At 42.4% G+C, this 23,046-nt stretch overlaps 1 protein-coding gene and 1 non-coding gene across 13 annotated transcripts in view; both read right to left on the reverse strand.

Annotated features, from left to right (window-relative positions):
• The window catches only part of CALD1 (caldesmon 1), a 176,806-nt gene that overhangs the window by 51,440 nt on the left and 102,320 nt on the right, over positions 1-23,046 (reverse strand). For 4 of the 12 annotated variants that reach the window (XM_031455413.2, XM_031455412.2, XM_031455411.2 and 1 more), the window contains exon 1: positions 14,026-14,315. The exons of 7 other annotated variants lie outside the window; for them this stretch is intronic. In XM_031455413.2, coding sequence (XP_031311273.1) covers positions 14,026-14,306 — 281 coding nt within the window. In that variant the 5' untranslated portion in view covers positions 14,307-14,315. Of the gene's footprint in view, positions 1-14,025; positions 14,316-23,046 lie in introns of those variants that run through there. One more of the 12 variants, XM_031455418.2, reaches the window with a different exon arrangement.
• LOC116154144 (U4 spliceosomal RNA) lies at positions 8,440-8,580 on the reverse strand. Its single transcript, XR_004138031.1, has one exon. It is a non-coding gene; the product is annotated as a U4 spliceosomal RNA (small nuclear RNA).

Here is a 23,046-nt window from a genome sequence, read left to right on the forward strand (position 1 = left end):
TCTCAAAGCCCAGCTAACCTTTAAGTGAGAAAACAATTCTTAGAGTCTATTTTACAGAATTTGAACTGTAAAAAGAGAAAAAGGAAAAAAAAAAGAAAACTAGTTCGGGAGCCAGCCAAACCAACGGGGTACCTGCCAAACCACACCTTATCCTCCTCAATCAGCAAAAATATCATGCACCGCCTGACTCCTCTTACCTCACCAATCAGAGCTCGTTCATTCCCTTATTAGGACACTGGCAGTGGTGAGGGAGACTGCTCGTGTCTGAGGCCCAGGAGTGGTTTCTACAACATGTGCAGTTCATCAAAAATGAGCAGAGGGTAACAGGCACCAAGGGAGGGGACTGGAAAAATTAAATCCTCGCTGGGGAGGAGAATCCATCTTGGTAAGCCACAATTATGGTTTTGGATTAAAAAAAATTTTTTTTAAAGGCTAAACCAAAAAAAACACAACCCTAATATTTTTTATATGCACTTTTTGGGGGGAAGGGTGTTTTTGAAACTTAGAAATGCAGTCAAGGAAATTTTAAGTTGAATGCTTGCAGGGAGTTGAGTATGTTTAATCAGGAGTATCTGGTCTTAACCTCCAGAAGGACCAGGCTTGGATGGTCTATCCCAACTCTAGGAAGTAACCTGAACCTAGAGATGTCATTTGCATTTTTTTTTTTTTAATTCTGAAGCAAAATAAAAGCCCTGCCCCCTTTTTGTCTTTCTGCTTCTCACCTGTCGACAGGGGTCCCCTCTCCATGCTCTGACCCTCGCCCTAGCTCACCACCTTCTTCCTGTTGTCACAATGTACCACTGCTTAAATCAGGCTCTTTTGTGTGACGCTAGCACAACTGGGAGCAGCTTCCAAGTCAAAATGAGATGCTGTCCTGTCATGATCTGTGTCAGCAAGGCTGTCCTGTTAATCCCATCCTGTTTAGTGGCTAAGCTGTTTTCAGAGCCAACTCAGGAACTCAGATTCATCCAAACAATAACGAATTACAATTCTAACTTTCTAGAGTTTACAAAACATTTCCATCATGTTACATGCTCTAATTTGATCTTCAGAATGCCAGTGAGGTAGACACAAACATCATTCCTGGTTCATAGTGGAAGAAATAGGCTCAGAGGAGCTGAGGGACTTATATACAGAGTCAGGACATCAATATAATTTTGAACTTTTCTGACTGATGCTCTTTTCCATCTCAAAGATGTCATAGAATTGTTCTGTTCAGCTCAGACAGGGAGCTCTGAAGTCTACCAGAGAGAAATGAAGTCCTCAAGTTCCAGCAGGGACCTCTAAGCAACAGGTGTTCTGGCCCCTGGGAGACTGTAAGAGGCCCCAGGAATCACCCTGCCCTCTGAAGCTGGGCTGCTGCTAACTCTGCTAAGTTTGACTCCTTGTTAAAGTTGTAGGCTTAACATTTCTAAGGCTAATAAGCCAAATACAATAGCCATTGTCCACTTGAAATAATAACACTGTTGATAAAAAAAGAAGAATGCACTAGACCAGCCGATCTTGACTTTGAATGAGTGAAGCAAATATACAAATTGTTTTTAAAAACGAGGAAGCTTATTTAATGGTGGTAACTCCCACTTGTGCAGTACAGGCATACCTCGGAGACACAGCAGGTTCAGTTACAGACCAACATGATAAAGCAAGTATCACAATAAAGTGAGTCACACAAATTTTTTGGTTCCCACTGTACGTAAGAGTTATGTTTACACCATATCGTGATCTATTAATTGTCCAATAGCATTATGTCTAAAATACAACGTATATATCTTAATTAAAGATACCTTATTGCTAAAAATGCCAAAACATTATAACAGTAATAGCAAAGATCACTAATCACAGATCACCATAACAAATATAATGATAATGAAAACGTTTGAAATATTGCAAGGATTACCAAAATGTGACAGAGACATCAACTGTGCAAATGCTGTTGATTAAATGGCACCAATAGATTTGCTCAATGCAATATCACTACAAAACTTCAATTTGTAAAAAACACAATATCTCTGTGTTTTTACAAATTTTTTTACAAAAAGTGAAGTGCAATAAAACGAGGTATGCCTGTACTTGTTAGGTGTCAGGCAATGGACAGGATGCATCTCATCTAATCCTTACAATAGCACTGAATAGGCATGATGGTTCCTCTTTGACTGTCTAGGTGAACAAACCTGGCACAGAGAAGTCAAGTCATTTGCCCAGGATTACACCCGCAGGATTTCAGCTCGTGTCTGGCAGACTACAAAGTCTGGGCTCTTTGCACAATGACGACATAGCATACCCATTTCTTTCCAGGTCTCAGTTCTCTGACTTTGACAAGGCAGGACTTAGAAGTTAAGATATGGAGAAGTGCGAAAGTATTGGGTTTCTTTTCTCTTCATTGGCGTAAGAAAGTCATGTGATATGAATTAACAATGAAGTGAGAGGAGTTGCTAGCTTTATGAAGTCCAGGTCTCCCACTGTGGGGAGAGGTCCACTCATTGCCTCTCTGGAGGGCCCTTGAAGCAGTATGTAGCTCCCTGGGCTGGTTACTTAGGGTAAAGGGTCATGGAAGATCACAGACCCTCACCAAACCACGCCTTTGCCCCCTCCAGCCCTGCTCTGCCAGGGGAGAAGCTTGCTCATCAAGCAGGATCTGATGTCATATTACAAGTGCTGCCAGCTTCTCCCACTCAGAGACCAGAGGTTAGAGCTGTGAAAGTGCAGGCCGGGAATAACATCCGTTAAGTGTTAAGCTGGAGAAAGCAAGGGAGCCACCAGGAGCCAGCCTGGAGCCAGAAGCCAGCCGTTACATACTCCCAGGCAGGGAGGAGGCGGGCCAGTGAGTCAACCTCTCTGGCCTCATTTTCCTCATCCGTAAAATGGAGGTAATGGTATTTAACTTGTAGTGCTGTTGAAGAATTAAATAAACTCGTATTTGTAAAGTACTTAGAACAGTGCTTGCCACATAGTTAAGTGCTATGAGTTTATTACTATTTTGTTATTATTAGTGGTATCATCATCCTTCTCTTCCTCCTCCTCCTCCTCATATGGGAAATTGGCGCTGTGCTTTTATGTCTTCCAAGGGATGCTATTTCCAAGCATGAAGAGGAGAACTGGGCAGAAATATTTTTCAAAGTCAAGGATCTTAAATACCTTTTCATTGAGAATATTAAAATCAGAGAAGCCTGAGAAATGCAGAACAAATGTAGGAAAAAATTACTATCTTTTGTTGGTATGCCCTTATTCTTCCTCTGTTGACTACCTTGTCCCTGTCTTTCTTTTTTAGAGGAGTGGAGTGTGGAGAGGAAGAGTAGTGGCTAAAAATGTGCAATAAATGGAATGCCTTTTAGCTCTCAATTTCTCTGTCCCTCTCTTAATCCATGCCACGTCTCACTGAAATGTAGATGGAAATTTATCATCAGACAGCTCTATCTTCTCATGCCAGGCAATGCACATATCCTACAGGAAGAGGATGATCCCCTTTTCTATTCTTCTTTGGGGCTGGCTTAACACCCAAACTTAGCGGAGAAATGATGGTTCAGAGCTCTTACACACGGAGACTGGTTCTGAATGGCACCGGTGTGGCTTTAGACAGATAGCCTGTCACTGCCCCAGGACCCTTCAGCCAGCTGGCATTTTATTTTATTAAGTTTTGTGTTTTTTTTTTTTTTTTTGTGGGGGAGAGGGAGGGAGGCAATTAAGTTTATTTATTTATTTATTTTTAAATGGAGGTACTATGGTACTGGGGATTGAACCCAGGACCTCATGCATGCTAAGCATGCGCTCTACCCCTGAGCTATATTCTCCCCTCCCAGCTGACATTTTGCACTGCCCCAATACTCTTCAGCCAGCTGGCATTTTATTTTATTTTAAGGGTTTTTTTTTTTGTTTCTGTTTTTTGTGGGGGGAAGGAGGTAGTCAGGTTTATTTATTTATTTATTAATGGAGGTACTGGAGATTGAACCCAGGACCTCATGCATGCTAAGCATGCACTCTACCTCTGAGCTATACCCTCCCTCCCCTCCCAGCTGGCACTTTAATTGTACAAGAAAATTAACCCATTTATTGCTTATGAATTAAACTATGAAATGTCACATTAAAGCATTTTAAATCTTTCAGTATTTGTTATGAGTTGAATAGTGTCCTCTAAAAATAACAGGTTGGTAGACGACCTAACTGACTCCCTCAGAATGTGATCTTATGTGGAAATAAGGCCTTTACAGAGGTAATCAAGTTATGACAGGTCACTAGGGTGGGTCCTCATCCAATAGGACTGGTGTCCTTATAAAAAGGAGGAAATCTGGACATGGAAACAGGCATGCATGGAAGGTACTCTGTGAAGAAATACAGAGAGAATGCCACGTGAAGGCAGAGGATTAGAGTGATGGATGTACATGCCAAGGACGGTCAGAGATGGCCAGTAAACCAAAGTAAGCTAGGAGAGAGCCCTGGAACAGATTCTCCCTCACGAGCCTCAGAAGGGAACAATCCTGCCTATTAGGTTAAGCCATGGGTATGTAGTACTTTGTGACGGCAGCCCTAAGAAACGGACACCGTACTCAGTTTAAGGGTGGAACGGTTCTACTTTGTCAGTCTTCTTTTTTCCTCCCAACAATTTCTAGCACCTTCTACAACTTATTTAGGGGAGTGGTTCATTACATTTAACCAGCAGGCCATTGGATTTACTAAGATACCTCCTCTTGTAACTTGTAATTTCACCCCCTCCTATGCTCAGTTTTCACCTTTGCTGTGTTCCTTTTGCTCCCCTGGCACCTGCGCATCCTGGTTTGAGATTTACCTGTAGCTCCAGATTTACCTGGGCTCATAAAACTTGCCTTCTTTAAGCTACTGGGGTAGCAGGTTGACAGAGCCTCCATTCCCTGGGTGGAGCGAATGTTTTACAGGCTCTCCCTCCCAGCCTGCAAGTCTTCAGATCTAAGACAGACAGACTTGTAATGCTTCCCTGGGTCACACTGAATGTTTAAGTAAGGTCAGAAATTTAAACACATACACAGGGAAGGGAGAATACGTGGAAAACAAATCCCTCCCGTGAGCCTAACCCGTAAAGGCCTGGGAAGGTCCAATCTATGATTTCAGTGCTGTTTCCCTTGAGGTGAGTAGAGACTGTACATGCTTCCTGGGGGCCCGCCACTCACTGAGGTTAAAAGGAAGGCCCGCTGATGCTTGAGTCCGAGGAGCTTCTGTCCTTTTGTGATCAGGAAGTATCCACTACTCAGCTAAAAACATCAGAATATCATTTCCACATTCGGCCTCCCCAGGATGCATAAGGTTTGCTCAACTTGTGGAGACCTCAGCAAACTTTAAAACGTAGAGGTAAGGGCCAGGTTTGTTGCATTTAACTCTAGGAACTCTGTATACTCATATTATGGGTGGAATTGTGTCACCTCCAAAAATACGTTGAAGTCCCAACCCCCAGTGACTCAGGAGGTGACCTTATTTGGAATCAAGATGTAATCAAGCTAAGATAAGGTCATTAGGGTGAGCTCCAATCCAAAATGACTACTGTCCTTATAAAAAGGGGAAATTTGGACACAGAGACAGACAGAGGGAATATGATGCATAAAGACCTAGGGAGAATGTCATGTGAAGTAAGGAAGCTTTGAAGCTATACTTCCCCAAACCAAGGCATGGCTGGGGCTACCAGAATCCAGAAAAGGCAAGGATGAATCCTCTCCCTACAGGATTCAGAGAGAGCATGGTCCTGCCGACACCTTGACTTCAGACTTGTAGCCTCTAAAACCATAAGACAGCGAGTTTCTGTTGTTCTAAGACACTCAATTTGTGGTACGTTGTTATAACAAACCTAGGAGGCTAATACAACCCATCACAGTCACTCATGCTTTTGTAATTCCCTGGAAGCTACCTCAGATTCATCCCCTAGGCATCTAGCTAATGCCAATTAAATATCACTGTTAATCACCCCGCACACATCTTTTTGACCCCTTACTAAGTGTCAGGCACTGTGCTAACCACTTTACATATATTTTCCTCTTTTTATGGATGAATAAACTGAGAAACTCAGTGAGATTAAGTAATTAGCTCAAGGGCACACAATTAAGAAGATGACGTGACTAGGATTTGAGTCCAACTTTATCTGTATTTCAAAGTTAATATTCTTAATTTATACTCTCCTTACCCATCAAGACTACTTAAAGATTGGTAGCATCTAAGTCTTTGGCAAACAAATTCCTACTTCTCACTACATCCTCCTTTATTATGTGTCTGGCTTAGGCCAACGAGGAAAAGCAGTAATTTTATATTTTGCCCCCAAAGCCTATTTTTAGCAACTTTCTTTTAACTTCAGAGTTATCCAAATTATAGCAGTATGGGTTACCATTTTTAAGGAGGAAGTAAATGGAACAACTAAAATCTGGATGAAGAGCTCCTCTGATATTTCTGAAGTAGATGGATTTTTTGAACACACATCAATTACAAACAATTCATCTGCCTTTCACCTCAGCATCAGTCACTTTGTTGGCATAAGATATCAAGCCATTTCTCTTCTGGGGTCTTTAGGAAGGGGAGTGCTCACAGGGAAGATAAAGGTAGAACATTTAACACTGATAAACATCCACTGTGATTTCCACACTTTCACATACTGCTTCCTTTCATTTTCACTAAACCTGCAAGACAGATGTAACACTTTCCCCACCAACAGATGAAGAAACTCAGGCCCAGCGAAATCAAGAGACCTGCTCAAGTCATACATTTAGCAACAACTGAGGTCCAAACACAGATGTGGGAGTCAGGATACCTGAATCTAGTTTCTCATCTGTCAAAAAATGTGCCCATTTAGTGCTCGGAAAAGTAGGTCTGTCAGTAGAAAGAGTACTGAGACCCTTTTCCCCAACCAGCAGTGCTGCTTCATTCCAGAAAGGTGACCTAAGAAAGGCAGAGGTGAGCAGTTGGTTCCTCTCTAAAGCCATCTCTTCTGCTCCAAAAGTTTAGTGTACCTATGCCACTTTAGGCCTTAATTTATTCATTAAAAAGTTTATTTATTAAATAGCTGTGGAAATTACACAAAAGCTACAAATATCATGAAATCACATTAAAGCTAGGTTGAAAAAACTGCTTAAGTTTTATGCATTTTATGTCCTTTCCCCTGGAAACTATGCAGGGTAATTATGAACTGTGGCCTCTGGTAGGGTATTGCTGGCCTGTGTAAAGAATGTTTTCACTCTTCAGAGAGCAAAAATGGCAAATTTATTTCCTTCTCTTTTGGGTGAATAGAGTCTTTATTTTATTATTATGACTTTATATTATCTCTGTTACATACAAAATGAAAGGTACAGTGGTTTGGAGAATAGAATTCTAGAAAAGATGAGTATGACGTTCTTTGTAAGGATCAGAAGTCATGGAAAGATAAAGACAAGGAGGGCTAATGAAGCAGGCAGAGCTGGCCAGGAAGAGGCAAATGTCTAGCGTGGGTTTGGCCCTAAACAGGAATTCATCAGCATAGAAAACGTCAGCCTAAAATACCAGGCCCTAAATAGGACTATCAGGACTTGAAAGAAGCATACTAATCAACGTCTGCGTGAGATGAGGTTTATGGTAAGGTTATAAAGACAAAGTGAAAGATCAGTGAGAAGAGTACTATTTTTCTCTAGAAGTTTATTATTTCAAACCCTTCTTCATAAAGTTATCTCATCTTTGCTAGTTACTTTCATTTAATGTCAGTTGTTTTTAATAAAAAGTAGTCTTAAAAACAGTGGAAACGAGCATTTATCAATCCAGTAGGCTAGAGCAGATACTATCAGGCAAAGCACACTCCTTCATAAATTAGCTCATGAGTTAAAAACCCACCGACCACCTAGTTGCTTCCTTGATTTTACAATCAGGAAAAAGCATTTAAGGGCGGAGGAGAGAGGATGATCTGGCTGAGCTTGTTAAACCTAGTTACAACATCACAAACAAATGCCACTCTGAGATTTTTCATTGTGAAGTTGCATAATATTACAGCCCATGCAAGGATCTTTCCTCAACTCTATAAAAAACAATCTCTCCAAGTTGTTCCTCTGATATCAAATTTTAATTAGGGAAAATGAGGCTATTTAATAATAGCTTGCGTTTGTTTTGTACTTAGTTTTCTCCCGTATACCTTAACGCATCGTACTGGGTGTCTTACTGCCCTGCAAGTTACATGGAGCAGGCATGAGCATCTGCACCTTACAGCTGTGTTGCAGTGAGATGAAGTGGCTTCCTGGAGACCACGGCCCTGATTACTGAAGGAGTTAGATCAGAATCTAGACCCTCTGATTCCCACCTGAAAAGCTTCTTCTTAAACCTCCAGGCTGATCCCTGCAGCAGGTAGCTAGTGCGGTCACTAGCACAGCTTCCTACGCTGCTCAGAAAGGTAGGGGCCAGGGATACCAAGATTATGGAATATGTTCAGTGGTTAATTTACTTAGTAGGTTATAACTAGCATTTTTTTTTCAGTCTCCATAGAGACTGTCAAAAATTGCCAATGTTGACTATATTTCAAGTCATCATGGTGGGGCACGGGGAAAAGTTTTCAATTAGCAATAACTAGTCCTTGGATAAACCTCACTGGCTGTGATACTGCCACTGTGCAAAGTTATGACTAGCAGTATTTAATGAAATAAAAAATGTAGAAAATATCAGGGGGCAGTAAACTAAATCACTATCGCAAAGGGATATCCGTACTCTCATGTTATTGCAGCATTACTCACAATAGCCAAGGTATGGAAGCAACTTAAATGTTCGTCAACGGACAAATGGATATACACACACACACACTATATAACATATACATAAATATGGAATAACATATACATAATAACATGGAATATTATTCAGCCTCTAAAAAGAAGGAAATCCCACCATTGGGAACAACATGGATGAATCTATGGAGGGCACTGTGCTAAAAAAATAAGCTACACAGAGAAAAACAAATACTGCATGATATCACTTATATGTGGAATTAAAAAAAAATTAAACTAGAATGGTGATTGCCAAGGGTTGGAGGGTGGGAGAAGTAGGGAGAGACTGGTAAAAGAGTACAAACTTCCAGTTATAAGATTTAAGGATCTAATGTATAACACGGTGACTATAGTTGATAATACAGTATTGTATAACTGAAATATGCTAGGAGAGTAAACTTAGGTGTTCTCCCCAAAAAAGAAAGAAAGTGAAAAAAAAAGGTAAATATGAGAGGTGGGAATCCTTTCACAATGTATAGATAAATCAAATCATCACATTGTACAGTTTAAATATATGACAATGTTATTTGTCAATTATACCTTAATAAAGCTGAAAAAAAATCTGTAGTACAACTTGAAAAAAAGAAAATATCAGAGAGCATTGTACATAACAAGAGTGAGCCTTGTTTTGCAAAATATTTGTTGCAAATACATATTCGTGTGTGTGTGTGTGTGTGTATACACATAATACTGAGTCAAAAAATAAACTTAAGTTTAACATACTTAAGTTTATACTGAAGTATAAGTTAAAAGAAACCTGTATTTTTTTCTAAGGGTCAAAGGGAAACACTGATGTAGCAAACGCCGATATCACGTATCTGGAGCGCTCTGATGGCAGCCACAGCCCTAAATGAACCTGGGGATGTACAAATGTTGGGTGGTGGGTGTGGGGGGAGGGCTGAAAGAAAATTCCTGCAGTGGGTGGGAGTTAAAGACCAGATAATCTTGAAGCTGGAGCCTGTGCTTTGTACTTTTTTATATTCTTAGTGCCTAGTCCGGCAGCACTAACTGGCACAGGAAGCCCTCAATGAATATTTGTTGAATGAATGCATGGAAATGAGTGAGGTTTACAGATTTTTAAAGGCTCCTCTTAAAAATTCAATTAGGCTTGGAAATGAATTCAGGCAGTCCTAACATTTATGAAAAGCTTGTTTCCAAAACCTTAATTTGCAAATTGGTTATTGGAACTTCAAACATTATTATACACGACAGTCGGGATCTCAGGCCAGCCCACAGCCACCTTTTAAAACCCAGGATCTATCTGAAGCTAGTATCGAGAACTGAAGCTGCATTTCTACGGGGAAAAAGACATCCTGGCTGGTCCCCTTAGAAATGTCAGGGGCAAATTAGCCTCCAGATGGCAGAGGAGCACCTCCCCAGCCCCTATTCTCTTGCCACAGCCAGACCTGCTTCTGCAAAGCCATTTTTAGTGGACTGGGAGGGACGGGAGAAGCAGCATGAAGTGAGGGCGCATGTCAAGGATTGGAATAAGTCAGAGGTAAGGAGAGGGAAAGAGGAGTAAGCGATGCAAATAGCATCAGCCAGGAGGGAAAGAAAGGCCTGTGGCCACCAGGCACTGCACAGTGTGCTTGTGGCCAAGTGGCCAGGGAGACACCTGCAGAAAGTTGGGACCACCTCCCGAAAGATTTGGTATAGTCACCATTGTAGGAGCAATCCAGCAATATCGCCAGCATAGAGTGCCCCATCCACGCAAACCACAATTACCTGTTTCTCTGCCATTCTTTATTTTTTATCCATTAACAGCAAGTAGTAATTTCATCCTTATAATTTCACCTTTTACCAGATAAGAGGTCCAGTAAAGTCCATCATTTAAAGCCAATCTTTGAACCCAAGAGTGAGCCAAAATGGCCAGTGTGGTATACAAACCAACAGGCACAAAAAATGCACATGCCCTTTACTTTGTAACAGAGAGGGCTCCTCAGTGCTCCTCTACCCAGACGGTTGACTTTTCCCTTGAACATAATTCTAACAAATGGGGATTCCTGATAGCCTTGGCTACAGCAGATTAGAGAGTGGAAAAGCTAGAGTTGCATGTGTTAAGAGCAGTTAGGAGAGAGAAAATACATAAATAAGATGGAGGACAACATACAATAATTGGACCGTTTTTGGATGGGAGTTGTATCCACTGAAATACCACTGTTTCACAGCATGATTTAAAAATCTATATTCATAATGACAATTCTCAGCAATTGGGAAGTGTTTCAAATGTACTATAATATCTGTTTTGAAGAAAGGAAAGACATAATTTTCATTAATTTTTTTTTTAATTTAGCATGCTGGAAATTGTAATGCTATGTTCCCCCAATAAGAATGAATAAACCAGATATTCCTAAACTTTTTACAACCTGAACATTTTATGTGCATTTCTTCTGCATCTTACACAATTATGCCAATCATTTATTTCCCTGAATGTCTTAAACTTAGTTTCCTCAGAAAACAGTGGGATGAACTAAATAATTTCCTACGTTTCTTTGATTCTGTGGTTTAAAAATTTATATAGCCTTCCACATTTATTACAAAATGTGACAAAACAACAAAATTTTTTCATCCTTAAGATAATTCTTTATGAGAAATGTAACTCTTAATGGACAAAAGCATGGCTATTTACAAAAAACTTGAAATTTTGACTCAAGAAGACTTCACTAGAACTTTGGGAAAAAGAGAAAGTAAGCAGTGAAAATATTAGACTGCAGGTGACAGAATCTCTCAATGATCTTTCCAGGAACAAATTAAATAGCAACATGAAATCTAAAGAACTGAACAACTATTCCTACCTGCCCTTGAAAATGACATGGATCTGGGTAAGGTCTCGGCATCCAGGAATTTTAATGTGCCTCATAAAAAAAATACTGCCAATCTTGCTCTGTAGGTGATGAAACTGAAATAAATCATCTGATGCAAATGCAAAGGAATTTAGAACTTATTTTGTTGGGCATCTGTTTTGGCATTTAACTTAATACGTCTTGCAAAGCAGAAGGTGTGTTCAAAGGGCTCCAATGAAAAGTGTGAACTTAGATGAACTGAGTTTGGTTTATCCAATAATGGGAAAGTTAAAGAATATTTTTTGAGCACTGGTACTACGCTGGAAGCTGAAGGTTCAAAGATTCAAATGAGTTCCTGCCCTTGAGTTAATTACTATCTATTGTGGGAGGACAGGTATGCTCACCACTAACTTTAGTTCGAGGCTAATGATAGAAGGACGGACAAAGGCCATCAGTGTGGAGAGAGAAGAGCCGAGGATGCCTTGTGCGGGAAGGTAGCATTTGACCAGGACCTTGAAGGACAGGAAGGAAGTCAGAGGCAAATGAGGTAGAGCCTCTGTCTCTACTGCATTCCCCAATCACCCCCCATCGCTCACCCCCATCCCACTCCCTATCTCTTCTCTACCCCACTGAACCCTACCCACTCCGCCAAAACTTCCTTGGAACCCAAGGTCTCCATGGAACACTTCAGAAACCCCCGATCTTGCTTAATGCCTCCACTTCAGATGAGGAGACCGAGGCACACAGGGTGTTCCCCACGTAGGAAACAGAGTGAGCCAAGGAACGGAGGTGGCTTGTATATGATGTGTTTGGGGAATAGCTAGAGATCTGCTCTGGTCGCAGCAGGGGGAGCTCAGAATGGGAAGGGATAGTAAAGGCAGACTGTGGAGAACTTTGAATGCCATGTCAAGGAGAGTGGGCTGTATCTTCAAAGGTGGGGGATGGGAGGGGAGGAGGGGACAGGATCAGAAAGGGGAGAGAGACAGAAGCCAGGACCCGATAGGAGGCAACTGCAGTCATCCAGGTGGGAGGCAATAACTGTTGAAATTCAGGAAATGACAGAATGAGTGGAGAAGGGTGAGAGTCACAGAGAAAGTAAACTGACAGAACCATGAGCATGATGGAGTAGGAAAAACTCAGAACCAGGAATACACACACACACACACACAGCAGGCTGGGCCCCTTGCCCTGCATTCCAGGCTCTGTTGTTGACCAGCTGTGAACACTGGGCAAACCCTTCACCCCATGTGCCTCAGGTTCCTCATCTGAAATGAAGGCATTAAACAAGATCGGGGTTTTGAAGTTTCATGGAGACCTAGGATTTCAAAGAAGTTTTGGCAGAGTGGGTAGGGTGTGGTGGGGTAGAGAGGCATGGGGAGTGGGGTGGGGGGACCGGGGAGTGCAGGAGGGATGAGAAGCTCGAGATCTGAAACCACCTATTTAGTGAGAACATCCCCTTTATGTAACAGAATTCCTTGTAACGGTAAATTCGCTAAAAAAACAAACACAAACTCCCACCAGTTTGATAACCACTGGGCTGTATAGACAACCTCTAATATCCCTTTATGCTCTCACACACAAACGATCACAGAAACTGGTTATCCAACTAAAAAACAGCGGACGTGGTTCTCGTTTTTAGGACCCCATTGAGTTCCTGTTTATTTGATGGACTGTTGCACAAACGCTGGAACAACTGGAACAACTGTCATGTTGAATTGATGCCAAAACTCTCAAAAATGGGACAGATTTACTGAAAGGCCATCTGGTGTTCTTACCCTTGTGCAGTACCTTTTCCCAACATCCAGTGTTGTTTTCCAAACCTCATAAACGCCAGCATGAAAAGGGCCCTTGCCTGCGAGTCCAGAGACCCTGGCTTCCCTGCTCCCGACTGTGGTTTGGCTTTGGGTAAGTTGAGTTGCCCCTCTGGGTTCCGTTTCCCTGTCTATGGCAGGAGGGCACTGCAGCAAACAACCCTGGGGGCCCCTCCAGCTTTAACATTCCAGGATGCCAGGAGCCTCAACTTCGAAGCCTAGTATCTGAACAGTTCTCTGATCAATAGCATGTGCACTCGGTCTTGCTCTGTCACAGTCAGATGGTCAGTGTATTAAGGGCTTTGGGTTGTTGACCGTAGGGATTGGGCAATGTGTGCTTTAGCCAAAGTTTCTGAGCCCTGCAGAGGGATCACTCCGAGCAGAGGGCTCATGTCTAAATTAACAGCAGATCTTTAGAAACATGATGCTGGATCAGTATTTAGAATAATAAAGCCCTGTGCCTAGGTATAAACCCTCCCACAAATGGTCTACAATCCACCATAAAAATGGAAACGAGGAAAACCAATTAGAACCAGCACCAAGTTGAGACCAAAAAGTTTCATACAGGTCTGAAACTTACACACTCACTACTCTCCTTTGCTTCCTGATTTCTCCTCTCTCCTCCCACTCCCACAATTAAAAAAAAATTTTTTTTTTTAAATTTTAAAATTTACAAGAAGAAAAACCGGAGGTGAAGCGAACACTCACTGGGAGAGCGCGGCGAGGCTGCGTCTTCCCTGCGTTCCGGATCCCCCGAGCATGTCTGCAGCTGGAAGGGGCGGCGGGCGGGGCGCAGAGGTGCTGAGACCCTCGGGGCGGTCAGGGTGCGGACTCGGCCCGCGGAGGAGCCATGTTATCTGTGGCTGAAATGCAGTGTGCGGGATGCTCCCGGGTTCTCCCTTTGTGTTAACACTTTGGTCTGTCCCTGTGACGAAAGTCTGGGCTTGTCCTCTGCCAAATCTACTCCTCCCCACCCTTCCCCTCCGCATAGGATCATCAGAGAGCTGATTGTTATTTTTTACTGTAATCTCTCTAATAGAGGCCCATCCTGTTTAGGTTTAGATTGTAAAGGGCACAGATTGCTTTGAGATTTCCAGAATGTTATTACCAGGCAGTAGGGGCCAGGATCCCCAGTAGCTTTCATGAAGATGAAGACTTTATATGATCAATTAAAAATAATTCTTACAAGGTAGAGAGCTAGTCAGAGGAAAAGACACTGATCCATGTGCTCAGCCTTTTGGAAAATAGTTGATCACGGTATCACTCCTATACACAATCCAACTCTTAAGAGATCAGCGGAAATCAGCCCACCGAGAAGTTCATCCGGGTGCAGTTCTCAGGCCCTGGTTCTGGGCTCTGTTCTCAATTAGCATTGGTGTAGGTGGCTTCCAAAGCAAACAGTTCCCACTGAGAAATCAAATCTGAGAAACTCCCCTTATTCCTTTTATCCAGGGGAAGATGCATGATATAAAAATGCACACAAAGGCAAAGGGAAGAGAGCTGGCTGGACCAGCAATGTGCTGTGTTACAGAGTGTTTGGTGAAACAAGGGCAACAGCCTAAGGAGCATGTTGCAACAGGGGGCCTGGCCTCCCCTGTGGCACTCTCGTGTGCTGATCTCATCAGCCTAGCCAGGCAAGGGAGCCTGGTCAGCAACAGCTTGGAAAGCAACCAGATTCCAGCCTCCAGGAGGGGTGGTGTTAATTCTGTCCGGAGATGACACTCTGTCTAGGCTTGAGACATGAACACGTTGTTTCTTCATCTCTTATGAAGCAATGAACAGACTGCTACTGGGGCACCACGATATTTATGGGACTGGCTTTCCGTTAAATAAGTAGAACTCAGATCTCCACAGTGTAAGATTAAGATGATTCTTTTGGTAAACGGCAGGAGAAGCAATCAACTTTACACATTGATTCACATCCTCCATAGGATGAAAAACATCTTTGAGATCTATGGCTTCATGTCACAAACACGGACACAGATGCACAGAGCATTTCAAAAGTTCACCCAGTGTCATGGAGAGGAACCACAGCAAGTACTCGTCTGCTCAACTTAAAGAAGTTTAATTTAGTTACATCAAATCATCTCTTCACTTTAACTAACTAGAAAATTTTGGTTGTTTTCCTGCTTAAGTACTATGCTGTCATCAAAGTCATAGTTTATAGAGTAATATAGTTTAATGAACCTCAGTTAATTATCTCCATATATCACGATGAATATATATCTTTAAATATCCCTTTGATTATATACACTATCACTCAACATACATTGACTATTTAAAGTGCATGAGACACTCGTGAAAATAGAGATCACACAAGAAGCCTTAATAAAATACTCACTGAATTGGCTTGAGTTTACTGCTCCAAAGCAATGATAGCCACATGTCCTAAGGGATTTTGCTACTCTTCTTTCTACCAAATTTTTTTCATTGAACTGTTGTCCCTTTAAAATATTCAGTGATTTGCTGTGGCAGGTAGAATAATGTCCCTTCCAAAGACATCCACGTCCTAATGCCCAGAACTAGTGAATATGTTACCTTACATGGCAAAAGGGATCTTCCAGATGTCATTAAGCTAAAGGCACTGAGGTGGAGAGATTATCCTGGATTACCCAGATGTGCTCCATCTTAGTCACATGGGTGTTTAAAGTCAGATAAACCTCTATTGCTAAGGTCAGAGGGAGATATGGCTATAGAATAATGGCCAGAGAGGTGACTTCGCTGGCGCTGAAGATAGAGGAATGAAGCCAGGGGTCCAGGATTGTGGCAGCTTCTCCCCTAGAGCTTCCAGAAAGGAATGCAGTCCTGCCTACACCTTGATTTTAGCCTAGTGAGAGCTGTGTTGGACTTTGAACCTCTAGAACAATAGATAATAAGTTTGTGCTGTTTTAAGCCATCAAGTTTGTGGTTATTCATTACAGCAAGGAGAGAAAACCAATATGTTTGCTTCTGGGACTCATTTGACCTTGGGAATATGTTTCACCTCCTGATTTCCCCCATCTCCCAATCCTATTCCAGTTCTGAGGTGGCAAGTATAGTTTTGGCATATCCGGAATAAGCTCATAAAATGGAGTAGCCTGGAAAAAATTCAGTGGTTCTTCCAGGCCAGCCCAGACTCTCTCTCTCTCTCTTTCTCAATACACACACACACACACACACACACACACACACACACACACAAACACGGAGGAGAGCAAGAATTTAGTAATCTTCCACTAACATGCTGACATTCATACACTGACAGTCAGCTAATGGCCAGCTGTATAAGAGATATCCACCAAGCTTATTTCCTAGTTGTAAAGATAGAAAGAGGGGAATCATGCACACTTTTAGTTGGCCCCTTGTTATTAGTGAAATGCGTTTGGGAACTAGCTGTCTATCTTCAGTTGGTAAAGCTAACAGAAGTCCTAACTCCTGCTACCTAAAAGGATACTGGCATGACAATAGTGAAGGGAGGAGTGAGTCTTGGGCCTGGGTAGAATCCCAGTGGGAAACAGGAAGAGCACAAAGGACAATGAAAGTGAGCTTGGATGCATTTGAGAGGCAGGGAGATTAGAGAATCATGAGATGTGAGCAGGGCCAGGGTAGGCAGCTGCTTCCAGGTAGCCCCCTAAGGTCCAGATGCCCTGGAGCTGCAGAGGCAAGGTGAGAGGAATTAGGAAGAACATAGCAAAAGGTAATTTGTAAACAATGTCTGTTCCAGCAGAGACCAGCAGGCATGTGTACTTTCACTGTGTAGCACAGACACACGTGCTCAGAGTCCAGCTTCCAGAACTGGTGTCTCTGAGAACTAAAGCAATGACCATTCATTGGCACCATGAACATCCAGGCCAGTCATCCTTCAGCAAGAGAGTAGGTGTCACACATGTGATATTTCAGGAGACTTTTATAGGGGAAATGAAAGTCTGGGCCACTCTCAAATTACTAAGAGCACCCTCCATTTCTGGATACTTTGTTTAATTTTTCATCAAAGAGATTCTGTGCTGGAAAGGTTTGAGGGAGGTCGGTGCTATAGAAAGAAATAGCTCCCACCACAGGGTGGTCCTTTATTAACAAAATATGATTAAAAAATAACTTTACTTCATGGTGGTAGCAGACTGGGCCATATGATCTGTTCCAGATTTTATAGTCTGCAATAGTTGTTTAAGAACAGCTTCTACCTTGGAGCAATCCCCCAGGGAAAAGAGAGGTATTTGGGAAGTGCCCTGCTGACTGCCCTAATGCACTTAAGATACATACACACACACACACACACACACACACACACACACACACACACACACAGCCATTCACTTCCTAGAGAAATGCAACTTAAACCCAAAAGAAATCCATTCACATGAGAGGCAACTGTTCAAGTAATTTAAAGGGGATTTTTTCTAAAGGTTCTTGAAGAAAAATTTTCCTACAATGAAATTCAAAGACCTACGCTCTTAGAATGAGGCAAAAGATCCTGCCTGGAAAGCAGCCCACCACGGGGTGGAGAGCAGCGGAAGTGAAGGGGTTAACCACATATTTGCAGGCTGAGCCTCTTTCCTTCTTTCCCTTGGCCCCTAATAGTGCTTCCTCCACAGCTGAGGGCACTGAGCCCTCCTCCCCACCCCACAATGGCATTGAACATGTTCACTTAAACTAAATTACTTCGTATTTTCCTGTGATACTGTTTTCAATGGATCTTCCCTAAGAAATCCTACAAAATAATTCTCCCTTTTTCTATCTCCTTTTGCAGAAATTACAAAGTCCTCTTCCCTCTTTCCTCTGCTTCCTACTGTCCAGTGACATCTTTTCCTTGCCTCTCCTTGCCCATCATGTCTTTGTTAATGACTTCACAGTTGCCACGTGTCTTCCTTTAGGAATGTGTGGTGGGCTGGTTCGGGGTGGAGGGATGTATGGACTCCAACGGAAAGTCATCACTCTCCCCTCATCCTAATCTTCCCGTGCGATGACCTGTCCCTCGTGAGAATCTTTACAGCCTTCCCGTGCGATGACCTGTCCCTCGTGAGAATCTTTACAGCCTTTGCGGACACAATTCTCTGAACTATTCTTTGGTCTGACTCCAGACCTGTAACACATCTTGGGTTGTTACACTCCCTTATCTAACCTTACAATGGGGGCCATATTGTTTCATCCCAGCATTTTCCCTGGACGTAACACTATTTGAATATTTACTACAAGCAATTCATGGAGTTAAGTGCTGTATCCAAAGATAAGAAGGGCAGTCCCAAAAGGAGATAAGATATGCATACAAAAATATTAATGCAAGATGGAGAGTGAACAGTATTCTGAAAGCAGCAGACCTGAAGCACTATACTTCTAGGATGACATCCTATGATCAAGGTCCCAGTGTTTAATCACTCTTACGCTCAATTTATTCCGTGATTGAACTAGACTTCCCATGGCTGAAACAGAAATCCACTTATCCCTATTAGGGCCACAGGTATTAAGTCATCCTTCAGTCTCGTCTCTTCTAGGCTCGACGCCAATGCCTATTTTCCATTCTTTTACTATCAGCCTGAAATATAACAACTCTTCAAACGGGAAACCAAAATTGGACATAATAAAGGCTTGACCAAGGCTGAATGTGTCTGGCTGAAGTCCCAGTGCTGCCTGCCACGTTCCTGTTAACACATCCTAACATTGTTTTCAGGTTGATAATAGCATCTCTTCTAGAGATCATTCATTCATTTTTGTGCTAAATCCAGGGTGGTTTTTTTCCCCCCTTTTCCAGATTTGTTCCTTAGTCAGTCTATCTCCAGCATTTATCTGCTGAGCTATTTTTGTTGTTATTAATTGCCCTTAATATAAAGAACTTCATATTGTTTCCAGAGGCTCATTTTTCAACTCTTTCAGGATACTCTGTATTTTATTTTTCTTGCCCTCCTGCTTGAAAAACAAAATATGATTTCAAGAAAGGAAAAAAAGATCTTTCAGTGAGCATTTACCTGCATTTCAATACCTGGGAATTCTAATGATCTATTTGAAGCAACATAGAATTCAAGGTCCTAGACTGCACCCAGGGTGTGTTTATATATTTGTCTCCCATTGCTGTGAGCTCCTTGAGGAGGGGGGCTGTGTCTTACCCATCTTTGTGACCCTTCCTTCACCCCAGCTAGCACAGTGTCTGGAGTAGAGCAGGCCTTCTGTAATATGTGCTGCATTTGTGAATTAGGGCACACAGCTCCGTAAAGAGCAAATAGTTGTCTTAACCAAGTTAATTTGTTTTTTCTGTAATTAAGTCAGGATGGGAGGATAACTGTTGTGAATAGTGGCCTGGCCTCAAGTTCAGTTGTGCCCACCACTGGAACTGAGATACTTCTGGGCAGTGTGACTATGTGGTGAGGGGGCCTAGGGAGCCAATCTGAAGCGGGGTTTGGAGGGCTGTCTGCTCTCCCATGCCTTGGAATTGACCCCAGCCCTGTTGCTGCATGTCTGTGCCCTGAGGACAGGTGGGCTGCAGAGAAGTGGAAGTTGCTTCCACAAAGTGTTTGCAGAGTCTAGGCCAAGCTTTGGTGGCCAGGTGACAAAGGGGATCACAGCAGAGGAGAGGGTCCCTCTCTCTCCTTCTATATGAGCACAGTGTGGTTTTGGAATTCTGGAGGACTGAAGGGATCGCAGGACCACGATAGAACCCAGAAAGGTTGTATCAAGTGCACGAGACAGCATATCTGACACAGAGGCCCAGGGTCTCAAGTGGCAGAGGGCGGCCAGCACCTCACCTGGGCAGGGGCCCAGCAGCAAGGAGCCACGGAAGGTTGCACACAGTGGTTGAATGTACCATTCTTGAGGTTTTATGAGACAGACCTCCTGAGACAGAGGGAATTTTTTTTTTCCACCGGTGATGGGGTATAGTCCTGCATGAGCAGGAAGCAGTAAGAATTACATTATCAGTAATGTGATTCTGTTGGCACCCATAGGCAGATTCTGATTGAGGATACATGGGTGACCGCTATAAGGTTTTTAAAATTATATTTTATTCTAAAATCTTTTAGACAAACTGAAAGGAATAAGAAACTACAACTGACATCTGCGTGCTCACCATTCAGCTCAAGAAAGAAAACTTTCAAAGTAACTTAGTGCTCCACGTGTTTTCCTTGGATAGCCTTCTCCCCCCTCTACCTGGAGTGAGCTCTTCTCCTGAATCTGTCTGTGTCCACTTCCTTGAGATCTAATTCTCTGAATGATTCTTCCCCTCCTCTCTTCCTCCCACATCTGGTCCCACCCCAGTGGGGTAATCATCAGTGCCATGCTAGTGTGTATTTGGTTCTAGAATGAAACAGAATGGGAGTGTGGGAGTGAGACGTCATTTCACTCTGTCTTGATGCTTCTGTATTTTCATGGGGAAATGCAGGTTCTCTGGTCATGCTACTACTGCTCGGTTAAAAAGAGGGCATTCTTTCCTTCCCAAGGCCAAACTTTGAGCCCCAGCATCACCTGGCTAGTCTCCTTAGGAAATCCTGACCTCCACTTGTACTCTCCTGCCAATCTAACATGCATCTTCTATTCGTGCAATGTGCGCTACCATTGATCATAAAGGGGACTTTTGTTCATTGAAAAGATTATTGGCATTTGCCACCATTTGCCTAATATTTCCTGAAGCATTCTACCTTTGCCCAACAAAGCTATTCCCTAGAGTGGCTTTTTAAATTCCCTTTGCTTCTCTGAATTCTAGTGATTCTTAAAGAACCAGTGTCTGGCTCCATATCTATAAAGTCTTCCTGGTTTTGACTTTATCTCTTTGCAATTTATCATCTTAGGAGGAGAGATGAAAAAGTTTGAGCCCACTCTTGTTTGCGTACATTTGAGAAATAGTTATGCTGCCATGTATGAGTCAGCCCTTCCAGCTAACTGGCTGTGAAGCTCCCTTTCTGTTTAAGCTCTTTTGCAACAATTATTTAGGTCTAGTTTCTAAGCTCTTTTTAAAACCTGGGTGTTTTAGCCTGTTGGACTATTTTCTTTTCCTGGAGATAAAAGTTTCTATCTTAAAAAGATCATGCCTCCAACTCCCCTCTGCCCTCCAGCTTGAAACACATCTTTAAAGCAGTAAGACAGTGCTTGGAAATAGTAGGGTTCTAACAACAGTTTCTTGACTGAATGGTTGCTGGTGCATGTTTATAAAACCCTGGTTCTGGTCTCAATGGAAATAACAATATATACCTTACACAATTCTAGGAAAGAAATGTGTACATGAAAGATATGATTTCTGCCCTTAGGAAACTGAATCCAGCCCTTGGTGATATACTTTTTAGATTTCTTGTACACAGATACAATTAAACTGTGAAAGAAATTAAGAAACTGTCATGGGGACTCTTAGGATATAATTCTGGTGCAGTGAAAAAGGTCACATCTTCAAAGGAAGTATGTTAGTTCATAAGCCGCAGAATTCCCAGTGTGTATCACTCTTGTTTAAAGTATCTAAATATTTCCACACCATAAATTTATTTTCTGGTGTCCATTTTATGCATCTGGATATTAAATTTATACATGGCCTTTATAGCTGGAATCAAATCCAGATTTTTTCCAGTGATACCATATAAAATCTAAAAAAATATTGATTTATTTTTTGGGAGGTTACTCCTGGATTAAGGTATGTATTTGTTCCTGTTGCTAAAGAAAAAGCCCATTGTGTGTTTTGGATACTTTGGATGTCATGATTATTATTTATATTATGTAAGTGACATTTTTAAAGGTATTGTCCTATTTTGACATAAATTAGTACCTGATTATATCTATCTGTAGATAGAAATAGATGGACGGACACACAGAGTCTTACTGATTCCTTGTTCATGTGTACACAACTTTTCTCACCTGTTTGCAGGCAGGGATGCTTTCTAACACCTCTTTTGCACCTGATACAGCCTAAAATAGTATTAGACCTATGGCAGATGCTCAGTAAATACCTGTTATTTGCGCTCTGGGTTAAAGAGGTACAACAATGGAGTCGAAATGCTGCATCAGGAATGCCAGTTGGCTGGTCCTCCCAGAGAGGCCCTTTTTGGAGTGTTTCTCACGACACATGGCATAGAAGCCCTACCAGCCACTGGACCTTGGGAGTTCGCAGAACTGAAGAGTCTCAGAGAGACTGACTGGCTCACAGACTCACAAGAAAATGATGTGTATGTCAGAATGCCAATTAATGCTAATAAATAAAGACAGAACGGATGACCTCTCTCTTCAGGGCCTGTGGAGCTCTCATTTCCCAGCCAGGGTACCCCCAACCCCTAAGCCAGAATGCCAGGAAGCCTTGGTCACTAGAGACCGCTTCATGATGAGTCAGAGCAAAGGGGGAGGAGAGAAAATCATGAGGAAGATTTCACCCCAGGCAAAGCAACACCTCGTTTGGTGGAGAGAATACTTATCATGACGCAAGACTGAACAAACCCTGAGATTCGAGGTCTATCTCATCTGGATATTCCTGGATGCTCAGTGCCAACCCTGGACTTGTCTTCTACTGGTCCATTCTTTTTTCAGACTTACTAAGACCATCAATGATTTGGACTAAATGCTTGTGTCCCCCCAAAATTCATATGTTGAAATTCTAACCACAGATGTGATGGTATTAGATGGTGGCGCCTTTGGCAGATAATTAGGTCATGACGGTGCAGTCCTCATAAATGAGATTAGTGCCCTTAATAGAAAAGACACAAGAGAGCTTGCTTTTCCCCTCTCTCCATTGTGTGAGGATACAAAAAGACAGACAGCCGCAAACGAGGAAGGGGGCCCTCACTAGATGCC

Source organism: Camelus dromedarius, chromosome 7 (assembly GCF_036321535.1).
Source record: "Camelus dromedarius isolate mCamDro1 chromosome 7, mCamDro1.pat, whole genome shotgun sequence".
Lineage (NCBI taxonomy): Eukaryota > Metazoa > Chordata > Mammalia > Artiodactyla > Camelidae > Camelus > Camelus dromedarius.